The sequence below is a fragment of the Thalassophryne amazonica genome, chromosome 15 (assembly GCF_902500255.1).
Source record: "Thalassophryne amazonica chromosome 15, fThaAma1.1, whole genome shotgun sequence".
Taxonomy (NCBI): Eukaryota; Metazoa; Chordata; class Actinopteri; order Batrachoidiformes; family Batrachoididae; genus Thalassophryne; species Thalassophryne amazonica.
Genome location: NC_047117.1, coordinates 91743017 through 91759257, shown reverse-complemented (window position 1 = coordinate 91759257; position 16241 = coordinate 91743017). Strand labels below are relative to the sequence as shown.

The 16241-nt window shown below is 35.3% G+C and overlaps 2 protein-coding genes across 5 annotated transcripts in view; one reads left to right on the top strand and one right to left on the bottom strand.

Annotated features, from left to right (window-relative positions):
- LOC117526680 (pannexin-1-like) overlaps window positions 1–8548 on the bottom strand; it is a 47187-nt gene extending 38639 nt beyond the window's left edge. The window contains exon 1 of the mRNA XM_034188732.1: window positions 8257–8548. Within this exon, the coding sequence (XP_034044623.1) occupies window positions 8257–8437 (181 nt within the window). The 5' untranslated portion in view covers window positions 8438–8548. The remainder of the gene's footprint in view (window positions 1–8256) is intronic.
- Window positions 8549–9951: 1403 nt separating this feature from the next.
- LOC117527122 (meiosis regulator and mRNA stability factor 1) overlaps window positions 9952–16241 on the top strand; it is a 42642-nt gene continuing 36352 nt past the window's right edge. For 3 of the 4 annotated variants that reach the window (XM_034189302.1, XM_034189300.1, XM_034189298.1), the window contains exons 1-2: window positions 9952–10051; window positions 13252–13462. In XM_034189302.1, coding sequence (XP_034045193.1) covers window positions 13307–13462 — 156 coding nt within the window. In that variant the 5' untranslated portion in view covers window positions 9952–10051; window positions 13252–13306. Of the gene's footprint in view, window positions 10052–13248; window positions 13463–16241 lie in introns of all 4 variants that reach the window. The other variant, XM_034189299.1, reaches the window with a different exon arrangement.

Here is a 16241-nt window from a genome sequence, read left to right as displayed (position 1 = left end):
ATTTATTTAACAATCCAGATTGCTCCGACAGGGTGTTATTTATTTATTTATTTATTTATTAATCCTGATTGCTCCGCGGGGTGTTATTTATTTATTTATTTATTTGTTAATCCAGATTGCTCCGACGGAGTGTTATTTATTTATTTATTAATCCAGATTGCTCCGACGGAGTGTGATTTATTTATTTATTAATCCAGATTGCTCCGACGGAGTGTGATTTATTTATTTGTTTATTTATTTATTAATCCAGATTGCTCCGACGGAGTGTTATTTATTTATTTATTAATCCAGATTGCTCCGACGGAGTGTGATTTATTTATTTATCAATCCAGATTGCTCCTACGGGGTGTGATTTCTTTATTTGTTTATTTATTAATCCAGATTGCTCTGACGGAGTGTGATTTCTTTATTTGTTTATTTATTAATCCAGATTGCTCCGACGGGGTGTGATTTCTTTATTTGTTTATTTATTAATCCAGATTGCTCTGACGGGGTGTGATTTATTTATTTATTTATTTATTTATTAATCCAGATTGCTCCGACGGAGTGCGATTTATTTATTTATTTATTTGTTAATCCAGATTGCTCCGACGGAGTGTTATTTATTTATTTATTAATCCAGATTGCTCCGACGGGGTGTGATTTCTTTATTTGTTTATTTATTAATCCAGATTGCTCCGAAGGAGTGTGATTTATTTATTTATTTATTTGTTAATCCAGATTGCTCCGACGGAGTGTTATTTATTTATTTATCAATCCAGATTGCTCCGACGGGGTGTGATTTCTTTATTTGTTTATTTATTAATCCAGATTGCTCCGACGGAGTGTGATTTATTTATTTATTTATTTGTTAATCCAGATTGCTCCGACGGAGTGTGATTTATTTATTTATCAATCCAGATTGCTCCGACGGGGTGTGATTTCTTTATTTGTTTATTTATTAATCCAGATTGCTCTGACGGAGTGTGATTTCTTTATTTGTTTATTTATTAATCCAGATTGCTCTGACGGGTGTGATTTATTTATTTATTTATTTATTTATTAATCCAGATTGCTCCGACGGGGTGTTATGTATTTATTTATCAATCCAGATTGCTCCGACGGGGTGTGATTTCTTTATTTGTTTATTTATTAATCCAGATTGCTCTGACGGAGTGTGATTTCTTTATTTGTTTATTTATTAATCCAGATTGCTCTGACGGGTGTGATTTATTTATTTATTTATTTATTTATTAATCCAGATTGCTCCGACGGGGTGTTATGTATTTATTTATTTATTAATCCAGATTGCTCCAATGGAGTGTTATTTATTTATTTATTTATTTATCAATCCAGATTGCGCCGACGGAGTGTTATTTATTTATTTATTAATCCAGATTGCTCCGACGGGGTGTGATTTCTTTATTTGTTTATTTATTAATCCAGATTGCTCTGACGGGGTGTGATTTATTTATTTATTTATTAATCCAGATTGCTCCGACGGGGTGTTATGTATTTATTTATTTATTAATCCAGATTGCTCCAACGGAGTGTTATTTATTTATTTATTTATTTATCAATCCAGATTGCGCCGACGGAGTGTTATTTATTTATTTATTAATCCAGATTGCTCTGACGGAGTGTGATTTATTTATTTATCAATCCAGATTGCTCCGACGGGGTGTGATTTCTTTATTTGTTTATTTATTAATCCAGATTGCTCCGACGGAGTGTGATTTATTTATTTATTTATTTGTTAATCCAGATTGCTCCGACGGAGTGTTATTTATTTATTTATTAATCCAGATTGCTCCGACGGAGTGTGATTTATTTATTTATTTATTTATCAATCCAGATTGCTCCGACGGGGTGTGATTTCTTTGTTTATTTATTAATCCAGATTGCGCCGACGGAGTGTGATTTATTTATTTATTTATTTGTTAATCCAGATTGCTCCGACGGAGTGTTATTTATTTATTTATTAATCCAGATTGCTCCGACGGAGTGTTATTTATTTATTTATTTATTTATCAATCCAGATTGCTCCGACGGAGTGTTATTTATTTATTTATTAATCCAGATTGCTCCGACGGGTTGTGATTTCTTTATTTGTTTATTTATTAATCCAGATTGCTCCGACGGAGTGTGATTTATTTATTTATTTATTTGTTAATCCAGATTGCTCCGACGGAGTGTTATTTATTTATTTATTAATCCAGATTGCTCCGACGGAGTGTGATTTATTTATTTATCAATCCAGATTGCTCCGACGGGGCGTGATTTCTTTATTTGTTTATTTATTAATCCAGATTGCTCTGACGGAGTGTGATTTCTTTATTTGTTTATTTATTAATCCAGATTGCTCTGACGGAGTGTGATTTCTTTATTTGTTTATTTATTAATCCATATTGCTCCGACGGGGTGTGATTTATTTATTTATTTATTTATTTATTAATCCAGATTGCTCCGACGGGGTGTGATTTATTTATTTATTTATTAATCCAGATTGCTCCGACGGGGTGTGATTTATTTATTTATTTATTAATCCAGATTGCTCCGACGGAGTGTTATTTATTTATTTATTTATTAATCCAGATTGCTCCGACGGAGTGTTATTTATTTATTTATTTATTTATCCAGATTGCTCCGACGGAGTGTTATTTATTTATTTATTTATTTATTAATCCAGATTGCTCCGACGGAGTGTTATTTATTTATTTATTTATTAATCCTGATTGCTCCGACGGAGTGTTATTTATTTATTAATCCAGATTGCTCCGACGGGGTGTGATTTCTTTATTTGTTTATTTATTAATCCAGATTGCTCCGACGGGGTGTGATTTATTTATTTATTTATTTATTAATCCAGATTGCTCCGACGGGGTGTGATTTATTTATTTATTTATTAATCCAGATTGCTCCGACGGAGTGTTATTTATTTATTTATTTATTAATCCTGATTGCTCCGACGGAGTGTTATTTATTTATTTATTTATTAATCCAGATTGCTCCGACGGAGTGTTATTTATTTATTTATTTATTAATCCAGATTGCTCCGACGGAGTGTGATTTATTTATTTATCAATCCAGATTGCTCCGACGGGGTGTGATTTCTTTATTTGTTTATTTATTAATCCAGATTGCCCTGACGGAGTGTGATTTCTTTATTTGTTTATTTATTAATCCAGATTGCTCTGACGGAGTGTGATTTCTTTATTTGTTTATTTATTAATCCATATTGCTCCGACGGGGTGTGATTTATTTATTTATTTATTTATTTATTAATCCAGATTGCTCCGACGGGGTGTGATTTATTTATTTATTTATTTATTAATCCAGATTGCTCCGACGGGGTGTGATTTATTTATTTATTTATTAATCCAGATTGCTCCGACGGAGTGTTATTTATTTATTTATTTATTAATCCAGATTGCTCCGACGGAGTGTTATTTATTTACTTATTTATTAATCCAGATTGCTCCGACGGAGTGTTATTTATTTATTTATTTATTAATCCTGATTGCTCCGACGGAGTGTTATTTATTTATTTATTTATTAATCCAGATTGCTCCGACGGGGTGTGATTTCTTTATTTGTTTATTTATTAATCCAGATTGCTCCGACGGGGTGTGATTTATTTATTTATTTATTTATTAATCCAGATTGCTCCGACGGGGTGTGATTTATTTATTTATTTATTAATCCAGATTGCTCCGACGGAGTGTTATTTATTTATTTATTTATTAATCCTGATTGCTCCGACAGAGTGTTATTTATTTATTTATTTATTAATCCAGATTGCTCCGACGGAGTGTTATTTATTTATTTATTTATTAATCCAGATTGCTCCGACGGAGTGTTATTTATTTATTTATTTATTAATCCTGATTGCTCCGACGGAGTGTTATTTATTTATTTATTTATTTATTAATCCAGATTGCTCCGACGGGGTGTTATTTCTTTATTTGTTTATTTATTAATCCAGATTGCTCCGACGGGGTGTGATTTATTTATTTATTTATTTATTAATCCAGATTGCTCCGACGGGGTGTGATTTATTTATTTATTTATTAATCCAGATTGCTCCGACGGAGTGTTATTTATTTATTTATTTATTAATCCTGATTGCTCCGACGGAGTGTTATTTATTTATTTATTTATTAATCCTGATTGCTCCGACGGGGTGTGATTTATTTCTTTATTTATTTATTAATCCAGATTGCTCCGACGGAGTGTTATTTATTTATTTATTTATTAATCCTGATTGCTCCGACGGGGTGTGATTTATTTATTTATTTATTAATCCTGATTGCTCCAATGGGGTGTGATTTATTTATTTATTTATTTATTAATCCAGATTGCTCCGACGGGGTGTGATTTATTTATTTATTTATTAATCCAGATTGCTCCGACGGAGTGTTATTTATTTATTTATTTATTAATCCTGATTGCTCCGACGGGGTGTGATTTATTTATTTATTTATTAATCCTGATTGCTCCGACGGGGTGTGATTTATTTATTTATTTATTTATTAATCCAGATTGCTCCGACGGGGTGTGATTTATTTATTTATTTATTTATTAATCCAGATTGCTCCGACGGGGTGTGATTTATTTATTTATTTATTAATCCTGATTGCTCCGACGGGGTGTGATTTATTTATTTATTTATTTATTAATCCAGATTGCTCCGACGGGGTGTGATTTATTTATTTATTTATTAATCCAGATTGCTCCGACGGAGTGTTATTTATTTATTTATTTATTAATCCTGATTGCTCCGACGGGGTGTGATTTATTTATTTATTTATTAATCCTGATTGCTCCGACAGGGTGTGATTTATTTATTTATTTATTTATTAATCCAGATTGCTCCGACGGGGTGTGATTTATTTATTTATTTATTAATCCAGATTGCTCCGACGGAGTGTTATTTATTTATTTATTATTAATCCTGATTGCTCCGACGGGGTGTGATTTATTTATTTATTTATTAATCCAGATTGCTCCGACGGGGTGTGATTTATTTATTTATTTATTAATCCAGATTGCTCCGACGGAGTGTTATTTATTTATTTATTTATTAATCCTGATTGCTCCGACGGGGTGTGATTTATTTATTTATTTATTAATCCAGATTGCTCCGACGGAGTGTGATTTATTTATTTATTTATTAATCCTGATTGCTCCGACGGGGTGTGATTTATTTATTTATTTATTTATTAATCCAGATTGCTCCGACGGGGTGTGATTTATTTATTTATTTATTTATTAATCCAGATTGCTCCGACGGGGTGTGATTTATTTATTTATTTATTAATCCAGATTGCTCCGACGGAGTGTTATTTATTTATTTATTTATTAATCCTGATTGCTCCGACGGGGTGTGATTTATTTATTTATTTATTTATTAATCCAGATTGCTCCGACGGGGTGTGATTTATTTATTTATTTATTAATCCAGATTGCTCCGACGGGGTGTGATTTATTTATTTATTTATTAATCCTGATTGCTCCGACGGGGTGTGATTTATTTATTTATTTATTAATCCAGATTGCTCCGACGGGGTGTGATTTATTTATTTATTTATTAATCCAGATTGCTCCGACGGGGTGTGATTTATTTATTTATTTATTAATCCTGATTGCTCCGACGGGGTGTGATTTATTTATTTATTTATTTATTAATCCAGATTGCTCCGACGGGGTGTGATTTATTTATTTATTTATTAATCCAGATTGCTCCGACGGGGTGTGATTTATTTATTTATTTATTTATTAATCCAGATTGCTCCGACGGGGTGTGATTTATTTATTTATTAATCCAGATTGCTCCGACGGGGTGTGATTTATTTATTTATTTATTAATCCTGATTGCTCCGACGGGGTGTGATTTATTTATTTATTTATTTATTAATCCAGATTGCTCCGACGGGGTGTGATTTATTTATTTATTTATTAATCCTGATTGCTCCGACGGGGTGTGATTTATTTATTTATTTATTTATTAATCCAGATTGCTCCGACGGGGTGTGATTTATTTATTTATTTATTAATCCAGATTGCTCCGACGGAGTGTTATTTATTTATTTATTTATTAATCCTGATTGCTCCGACGGGGTGTGATTTATTTATTTATTTATTTATTAATCCAGATTGCTCCGACGGGGTGTGATTTATTTATTTATTTATTAATCCAGATTGCTCCGACGGGGTGTGATTTATTTATTTATTTATTAATCCTGATTGCTCCGACGGGGTGTGATTTATTTATTTATTTATTAATCCAGATTGCTCCGACGGGGTGTGATTTATTTATTTATTTATTAATCCAGATTGCTCCGACGGGGTGTGATTTATTTATTTATTTATTAATCCTGATTGCTCCGACGGGGTGTGATTTATTTATTTATTTATTTATTAATCCAGATTGCTCCGACGGGGTGTGATTTATTTATTTATTTATTAATCCAGATTGCTCCGACGGGGTGTGATTTATTTATTTATTTATTTATTAATCCAGATTGCTCCGACGGGGTGTGATTTATTTATTTATTTATTTATTAATCCAGATTGCTCCGACGGGGTGTGATTTATTTATTTATTTATTAATCCTGATTGCTCCGACGGGGTGTGATTTATTTATTTATTTATTTATTAATCCAGATTGCTCCGACGGGGTGTGATTTATTTATTTATTTATTAATCCTGATTGCTCCGACGTGGTGTGATTTATTTATTTATTTATTTATTAATCCAGATTGCTCCGACGGGGTGTGATTTATTTATTTATTTATTAATCCAGATTGCTCCGACGGGGTGTGATTTATTTATTTATTTATTTATTAATCCAGATTGCTCCGACGGGGTGTGATTTATTTATTTATTTATTAATCCTGATTGCTCCGACGGGGTGTGATTTATTTATTTATTTATTTATTAATCCAGATTGCTCCGACGGGGTGTGATTTATTTATTTATTTATTTATTAATCCAGATTGCTCCGACGGGGTGTGATTTATTTATTTATTTATTTATTAATCCAGATTGCTCCGACGGGGTGTGATTTATTTATTTATTTATTAATCCAGATTGCTCCGACGGGGTGTGATTTATTTATTTATTTATTAATCCTGATTGCTCCGACGGGGTGTGATTTATTTATTTATTTATTTATTAATCCAGATTGCTCCGACGGGGTGTGATTTATTTATTTATTTATTAATCCAGATTGCTCCGACGGGGTGTGATTTATTTATTTATTTATTAATCCAGATTGCTCCGACGGGGTGTGATTTATTTATTTATTTATTAATCCTGATTGCTCCGACGGGGTGTGATTTATTTATTTATTTATTTATTAATCCAGATTGCTCCGACGGGGTGTGATTTATTTATTTATTTATTAATCCAGATTGCTCCGACGGGGTGTGATTTATTTATTTATTTATTAATCCTGATTGCTCCGACGGGGTGTGATTTCTTTATTTGTTTATTTATTAATCCAGATTGCTCCGACGGGGTGTGATTTATTTATTTATTTATTAATCCAGATTGCTCCGACGGGGTGTGATTTATTTATTTATTTATTAATCCTGATTGCTCCGACGGGGTGTGATTTATTTATTTATTTATTTATTAATCCAGATTGCTCCGACGGGGTGTGATTTATTTATTTATTTATTAATCCAGATTGCTCCGACGGGGTGTGATTTATTTATTTATTTATTAATCCTGATTGCTCCGACGGGGTGTGATTTCTTTATTTGTTTATTTATTAATCCAGATTGCTCCGACGGGGTGTGATTTATTTATTTATTTATTAATCCTGATTGCTCCGACGGGGTGTAATTTCTTTATTTGTTTATTTATTAATCCTGATTGCTCCGACGGGGTGTAATTTCTTTATTTATTTATTTATTAATCCAGATTGCTCCGACGGAGTGTTATTTATTTATTTATTTATTAATCCAGATTGCTCCGACGGGGTGTGATTTATTTATTTATTTATTAATCCAGATTGCTCCGACGGGGTTACGAAGCCAGCACGGGCCGAGGGAATGCTCAGTCCGTGACACCGGACACCCCATGTGCAGAATTTCTGGCTCTGTTCTGCCTCCACATCATGTTAATGAAATCAGCTGCTGCAGACTCGCTGCGGAGCAGAAACACAAAGACCAGAACCAGGCCGCCTTTTACTCCTCTTTCTTCCACATAAACGACTGAATCCCAGCTAGAATTCACGTCTGATCTCATTCTTATCCTCACATTACTCACCGACAGACACCTCCTGAGCAAAAGCGAGAGAGATGAGAAACAAAGGCAGCCCCGCCGCCAAAATCGTCACGATTTTATCCGCCGCCAGTTCCAGACGAACCCCTTTGTACTTTCTCTCGGGGGGATCCTTCAACAAAAAGTCTGAGAAAACGTACTCGGTGGCAACGTGAGCGATCGCCATTTGGAGAATAAAAATAAATAAATAAAAATCGGTTTTGTCTAATTAGTAAGAGACCGTTTTTGTTTGTTTGTTTGTTTTCTTAATCAGACAAAATCCGACTGCGGCTGAAACTCTACGGTGGAAAATAATAAAAAATAATGAATAAAGCCCCGGACCGACTGTTGAGCCGTCAACGGGACTGACGGATGAGCTCCTGTCCAAGTACCGGATTACAGTCACACTATATGAACACACGCACGCCCAATTCCGACAGAAGCGCTAGAGGGCGCTATTACAACATAATCGGTTAAACGCCCTCACTTTAATAATCCATCCATTTGACTATACGCGTAATGAAGGGTTGCAGTGGTGCTGGAGCTCGTCCCCATAAAACCCACGCAAACACGTGGAAAATAGGCAAACTCCACAAAGAGTCACCGTGCTTATCTAATAATAATAATAAATGAACAATATGCCTCCAACAACAATGGGCAAGAGTGGCCTTACAATCTTTTTTAAATTCAGTCACAAATCCCCCCACACTTTTTAATAAAATCTTAACTTTGCATTGCATTAAGGCATAACTAAAGCATTAAAATAAAGCTGTTTTGCACTGCCCAACAGCGACAAGAGATCAGTTCAATTACTGTAAACACTTTTTTTTCTCTCTGCTTTAATGTTCAATCCTCATGCAGCGGCGCTGCAAGAGTGTCATGGGGCCCCAAGCAAAAAAAAAAAAAAAATCCAAGGGGGCCCTCTGGCCAGCTTTCATCATACAAATAGAATAAAAACAATAAACTTTTTTATTCCAAAGTGCAGGTCAGCATTATTTATTTATTTAGTTTTACTGTTATTGCAATACTGGCTGATGCTGACTGGTCACTGATTGTCGATGCACATAGGGTAGTGCTGCTTGAAGTATCAGATATGAAGGTAGTGCAGCTTGAAGTACCATGGATGGAGGTACTAATGCTGCATGAAGTACCATGGATGGAGGTAGTGCTGCTTGAAGTACCATGGATGGAGGTACTAGTGCTGCTTGACCTCATGTCTTAAAATCGTTATACTCATTTTTATTTTAAAGACATTCTTCTTCATAATAAAAATTAACTAAATGTACTCGACCATAAGATAGTTAGGGGAAAATGGGAAATAAATATCATAAAAATTTATGTAAGTTCAAGTAAAATACATCAGTTTATTAATGATATCAAATTATATTATTTAAACAAAACAAAATAAAAAATATTCAAGATTTTATAAAAAATGAACTCTTATTTAAATAACAGCTAAAATTTCACTGGCTGAGGAACCATCATCATCATATATCTGACTTTTATTGTGTAAATATTGGTCACATATGCTATAAAATAAAAAGGCACTAATGTTTTCTTCCGTCCCCAAAACCTTAAGGCAAATAATATGCTTCACTATTTCTTTGCAGTTTAAACGTAAATATTGGTATAAGTGCCCGACACTTGGGTAAATGTTCAATATTTTGCTTCGTTTTGTTTGCGACATTTGTGCGTCCTTTCTGGCAAAAGCAGGTTACAAAAAGGTGCGGGTTGCCAAGGAAACAGACAGTGGCGGAGAAGAGAGAGTTCTTTGAAGATGTGAAGGAAAAGGCCTTTTCGGGTATTTTAATAATTAATTATTTTGGAAGTTTCTGGAATATGACGCAGTAGTATGCGTGTTCTGCACTATTTAGACAGTAAATTACAGAATTAACAAACATTCGCGTCTGTTTGGCTCACGTTAGCTCAGATGCTAGCTGACTTCAGATAGCAATTTAGCTCGTTGGGTAGTTACATTAAAACACGGACACACAGAGAAGTTGTAAGCAATATAAATCATAAGCTGTGGTCTCAGTTTAATGGAAACCTTTTGGTTGGTGTTCTTCAAAGATCTTAACGATTGGAGAAGCGGGTTTTTGTTGTTGTTGGGGGGGGGAAGCTATGGCTAACTGAGTTAGCGTAAGAAAAACACTACTACTGACAACAGTGTTTTGTTTGACCTTCACTCCCACAAGAACGACGTTTATTGCTTGTGTTTGCCCGTTGTGTGATGAAGCAGCGTTACATGTACTGACTGACATTTGTAACATTTGTTAGGTTTAAAATCTCAGTATGCTATCACAAAAAACGTGTTCTTTTTTCCTAAGCGGTGAGAAGAAACACAAAAATCTCTTCACATCTTTGAAAATGTCATACAAGGACCAGCTTTCAAACAGAAAGTCCGTCACCTGCAACTGGTCCACAAAATAACTGCCTTAAAATTCTTTAATAAGTTACCGGATGCATTGATGTTCAGATAAGATCAACTTTATTTATCCTGAAGAAAACAAGAGTATAGAAACGGTAAACGGTGAACAGTTTTTTAAACAATAAGTGCAGCAAATTTATGCAAAATGACTGGAAGATATTTGCAGATGTCAGACAATATTGCACATAACTCTAGCTGAATAACTCATGTAACAGAGGCAGCTCTCCTGATGAGCTTGTTAAGTCTGTTTGTGTCAACTGCCTTCAGCCTGCTGTTCCGGCACACTACAGCGTAGAAGATGATGCTGGACACCACTGAGTAAAAAAACATCTGCAACATATTTCTGCAGACATTGAAAGATCTGAGTCTCCTGAGGAAGTATAATCGACTCTGACCCTTCTTACACACAGCATCTGTATTTACAGTCCAGTCCAGTTTGAGATGAGATGAGATTTATTGAGTTTGTTGTCTATGTGGAGACCCAGGTACTTATAGTAGTCCCCAGTGTCCACCTCTGTTCCATTGGTGGTAACAGGGTTCGGACAGGTTTTTTTGTCTTCTCAAGTCCATCCACCACCAGCTCCTTTCTTTGATATACGCTGAGCTGCAGGTGGTTGAGTCCATACCACTCCACAAACCTGTCCACCACACTCCTGTACTCAGCCTCCTGGTCACTGCCGATGCAGCCCACAATGGCAGAGTCATCTGAAAGCTTCTGCAGTTGGCATGACTGTGACCAGAACCTGAAGTCTGAAGTGTAGAGTGTGAACAGGAAGGGAGACAGGACCGTCCTCTGTGGTGCTCCTTGTTGCTCTAGGTGGTGTCAGATGTAATGTTGTGAAGCCTCACATACTGTGGGCAGCCTGTAAGGTAGATGGTAATCCAGGCCACCAGTAGAGCCTCCACCTTCATAACACATAGCTTATCACTGAGCAAATCAGGCCACATGGTGTTGATATACTAGAGAAGTCAAAGAACATGACTCTCACAGTGCTGCCAAAATGAAGACAGCAGTATGCAATATTTGCAAAGCCGTTGTTCATTTCAGCGGACACTCCGGGCAGAGGCTCTGTCGTTACCTGAATCAAACATTGAGAAAGCACCACATTAAGTAATGCAAGGATTTTTTTTTTTTTTTTTTTTTTACCGGAGCAGAAATACAAAATCAGCCAGGGAATGATGGTTTATCCAGACTGACTTCAAATTTGAGTAGATTAAGTATTTTATTATTTATTTTATTATTTATTTATTTATTTATTGGTGATTTTGTGTTGAGTTTTGTTAATAAGGAAAAGTGCTCTGACAGGCCTGAAAGCGTTTCATATATTCAGAGTGGGTGTGCCATCTATGTTCAAGGGATGAAACTTCAACCACTGACCCAACAATCAATAAATTAATTTAATTATTTCACCAAAACATCAAATCTAGGCTTGCATCTTAGGTGTACCTTCTGGCAAATTGGAGCTGTAGTTTTGAGATCTGCAAAATAAATGTTCTCAAAATTACGTTTTATCTGTTGTTTTTTTATTTTATTTATTTTTATCAATTTACCTTTGCTAAGGGAGCCATTCAGAAGCACATTATAGTTTTTAAAGTTAAGTTTATATTGTGACATATACCGTTATCATGAAGGGATTCAATTTATACCGCAGTATGAATTTTAGGTCATATCACCCAGCCCTACTTCAACTAATTCATTCACAATTTGCCAGATGCTGACAAACTTATGAATCTAATAAGATGAAAGTTAGTTTTTTGTTGCACTCACAAAACCAAAACGGTTAAATTGAAAGTATATTGTATGAGTGACATTACATTTGTTGACATACAACAAAATGCTGCTGAAAAATTGGCATGTTTTTTGGAAAAAGTGCTAACAAACCGATCTCAATTTGAAATTAATCACAGATTTTGTATGGACTAAAATGTTTTACTATTATCTCGGTACAAAGTGGGGAAGTAACATTTAAGGGTAGATATTCATAAAAGAAATCTGACACGTAGCCATGTTATTCTGTTACTGGAGAGTAACATGGCTAGTGTCAGACTGATCTCAGACTGTGAAGGTTTGGGAACTTGAGAATGCACCAGCTTTGATGTTTTGACAATAACTGTATTGATGTCATAAATAAGTAAGAGAGCCACAAAGTGCTGCACAAAAAAGGTAGTTAAAAATAAAATGCATAAAAACACATACAATCACTGCAAAAAAGCAAATATAATGGTCATAAACAGCTCCCTCCACTGTAGAATAAAACGCTTGGAGAAACAAGTGCGTCTTGAGCCTACTCTTGAATGCATCAACAGAAGCAAGTGTTGCATGTCGTGTTTGCCATGATGTCAATAATTCAGTATAGTATTTCAGTAAATTAAATTCTTAACGCATTAAAGGAGCACTGTTCAAAATAGAAAGAAAATGCACTGTATTTTTGGTTTGCGTTTGACCCATAAAGTTACAGTTTGTTGAGAAATGTTGAAAGGTGCGAAAATCATTTTAGTTAAACTCTGTCAAACCATGAGGTTTATTTTTATTTATGAATGACTCTGCTCCTTAGTGTGAACTGTTCTTGCAGGAAAGCCTGAGCGAGATGGGAGATGGAAGTATGGTGAAAGACCTTTCTAGATTGCATGATGGAAAGACTGGGAAAGGAGCAATCCATATGCAGCTCTAGACCTTCCGCATGGCTTGTTCAACCCACATCAGAGGCCTCATCCCTGCTATGGAAACTCAAAGACTGCTTCTCCACCTACGAAAAAAACGCCCCTTCACACAATTCTAAAGAAGTATGTTTTCTCTGCATACAATGCTGATGGCTGTACACATACATCTTACAACCCCAATTCCAATGAAGTTGGGACGTTGTGTGAAATGTAAATAAGAACATAATACAATGATTGCAAATCCACTTAGACCTATATTCAGTTGAATACACCACAAAGACAAGATATTTAATGTTCAAACTGATAAACTTTATTGTGGTTGTGCAAATATTTGCTCATTTTGAAATGGATGCCTGCAACACATTTCAAAAAAGCTGGGACAGTGGTATGTTTACCACTGTGTTACATCACCTTTCCTTCTAACAACACTCAATAAACGTTTGGGAACTGAGGACACTAATTGAGTGTCATGATTGAGTATAAAACCAACATTGAATGCCCGTGATCTTTTATCCCTCAGGCGGCACTGCATTAAAAACGAACATCATTGTGTAAAGCATCTTAGTGATCTCAGGAACACTTCAGAAAACCATTGTCAGTTAACACAGTTCGTTGCTACATCTACAAGTGCAAGTTAAAACGAAAAGCCATACATCAACAACATCCAGAAACGCCGCCACCTTCTCTGGGCCTGAGCTCATTTGAAATGGACAGACACAAAGTGGAAAAGTGTGCTGTGGTCTGATGAGTCCACATTTCAAATTGTTTTTGGAAATCATGGACATCATGTCCTCAGGACAAAAGAGGAAAAAGACCATCCAGATTGTTACCGGCACAAAGTTCAAAAGCCAGCATCTGTGATGGTATGGGGGTGTGTTAGTGCCCATGGCATGGGCAACTTACACATCTGTGATGGCACCGTCAATGCTGAAAGGTACATCCAGGTTTTGGAGCAACACATACTGCCATCCAAGCAACGTCTTTTTCAGAGACGTCCCTGCTTATTTCAGCAAGACAATGCCAAGCCACATTCTGCACGTGTTACAACAGCTTGGCTTCGTAGTAAAAGAGTGCGGGTACTAGACTGGCCTGCCTGCAGTCCAGACCTGTCGCGCATTGAAAATGTGTGGCACATTATGAAGCGCAAAATACAACGGAGACCCTGGACTGTTGAACAACTGAAGTCGTACATCAAGCAAGAATGGGAAAGAATTCCACCTGCAAAGCTTCAACAATTAGTGTCCCCAGTTCCCAAATGCTTGAGTGTTGTTAGAAGGAAAGGTGATGTAACACGGTGGTAAACATACCGCAGTCCCAGCTTTTTTGAAACGTGTTGCAGGCATCCATTTCAAAATGAGCAAATATTTGCACAAAAACAATAAAGTTTATCAGTTTGAACATTAAATATCTTGTCTTTGTGGTGTATTAAATTGAATATAGGTTGAACAGGATTTGAAAATCATTGTATTCTGTTTTTATTTATATTTTACACAACATTGCAACTTCATTGGAATTGGGGTTGTAAAGCATTAAACTTTTTATTTATAACTTTTCATTTCACAACAAACAACAAGCAAAAATGAACAACACATTCAGCAACCACCCCCCGTTGAACCCTCCCACCTCAGCAAAAAAAAAAAAAAAATTTTTTTTAAATAAATAAGTAAAATAGATAAAGATAAAAATAAATAAAATAAACTAAGAAATAAATAAGCAAATTAAACAACGGGGGGGGGGGGGGGGCGAAAGGGCGAGACCTGCTCCATCATATCTGTATCACATCTTGTATTCTAACAAAAAGGGGTATCAATTTGGTATATGTTTTTATATAGTCAAAAAAGGAAGACCAAACCACCCAGAATTTCTCAGGGCAATTAGATCTGCAATATTTCAATTTTTCTAGCTGAAGCATAGCGAGCATTTCCTTAATCCAGCCATCAAATGGCGGAGGTTTAGCTGATTTCCACTGAAAAAGAATAAGTCTGCGTGCCATTAAAGAGGCAAAAAAATATAACACTTGCTTGTGACCTAAAAATAGAAATCTCAGGTGGGGGAACTCCAAAAATGCAGATATATGGAGAAGGTATCACTTTTTTCCGATACATATATGAAATGACATCACAAATGTTATTCCAAAACCCTTTCAGTGATTGACAATGCCAGAACATGTGTCCTGTAGTAGCTGGAACCTGATGACACCTTAAACACGCCGGATTGACATTGGGATAAATTTTTGAAAGTTTGTCATTCGAATAATGAAGGCGATGCAATACTTTGAACTGAATCAGACATTGTCTAATGCAGACAGAGGAAGTATGGATACATTTCAAACAACTTTGCCAGGTCAGACTGGAGAGCACAATGTTTAAATCCTTTTCGCATGCTAATTTGGTTTTATTCCAGGAGGGTGGGTGAATATTCTGAATCATGTTGTAAATTTTTGATATATTACCTTTCGTGTAGGGGTTCAAGCTTAATATGTCATCTATGACATTCTTAGATGGTGGGGCCACACCAGCTGCAACTTAGGGATTAAGGACCTTGCCCAAGGGCCCCGAATGATTTTCTAGTCTGATGGGGATCTGAACCAAGGATCCTCTGTCACAAGCCCAACGCTTTAACCACTTGACTATGATGCCGTCATGATGTCACTCATAGCACATAATAAATGATTAGCTGATCTATCTAAGCTAGGGTTCACATTTCTAGTCCCACCATCTGTGGAGTGATTGTGAAAAGTCTTGTTTTCCCCCCAACAACTGTGATGTCATTTCATGATGTTTTTGTGATGTGATCATAACATTGCTCAAACCATTTGATTATGATTGATTTGAACTTCAAATGAACTCTCTCTGTATCTCATTGTATTCTGTTTTTATTTACATTTTACACAACGGTGGAA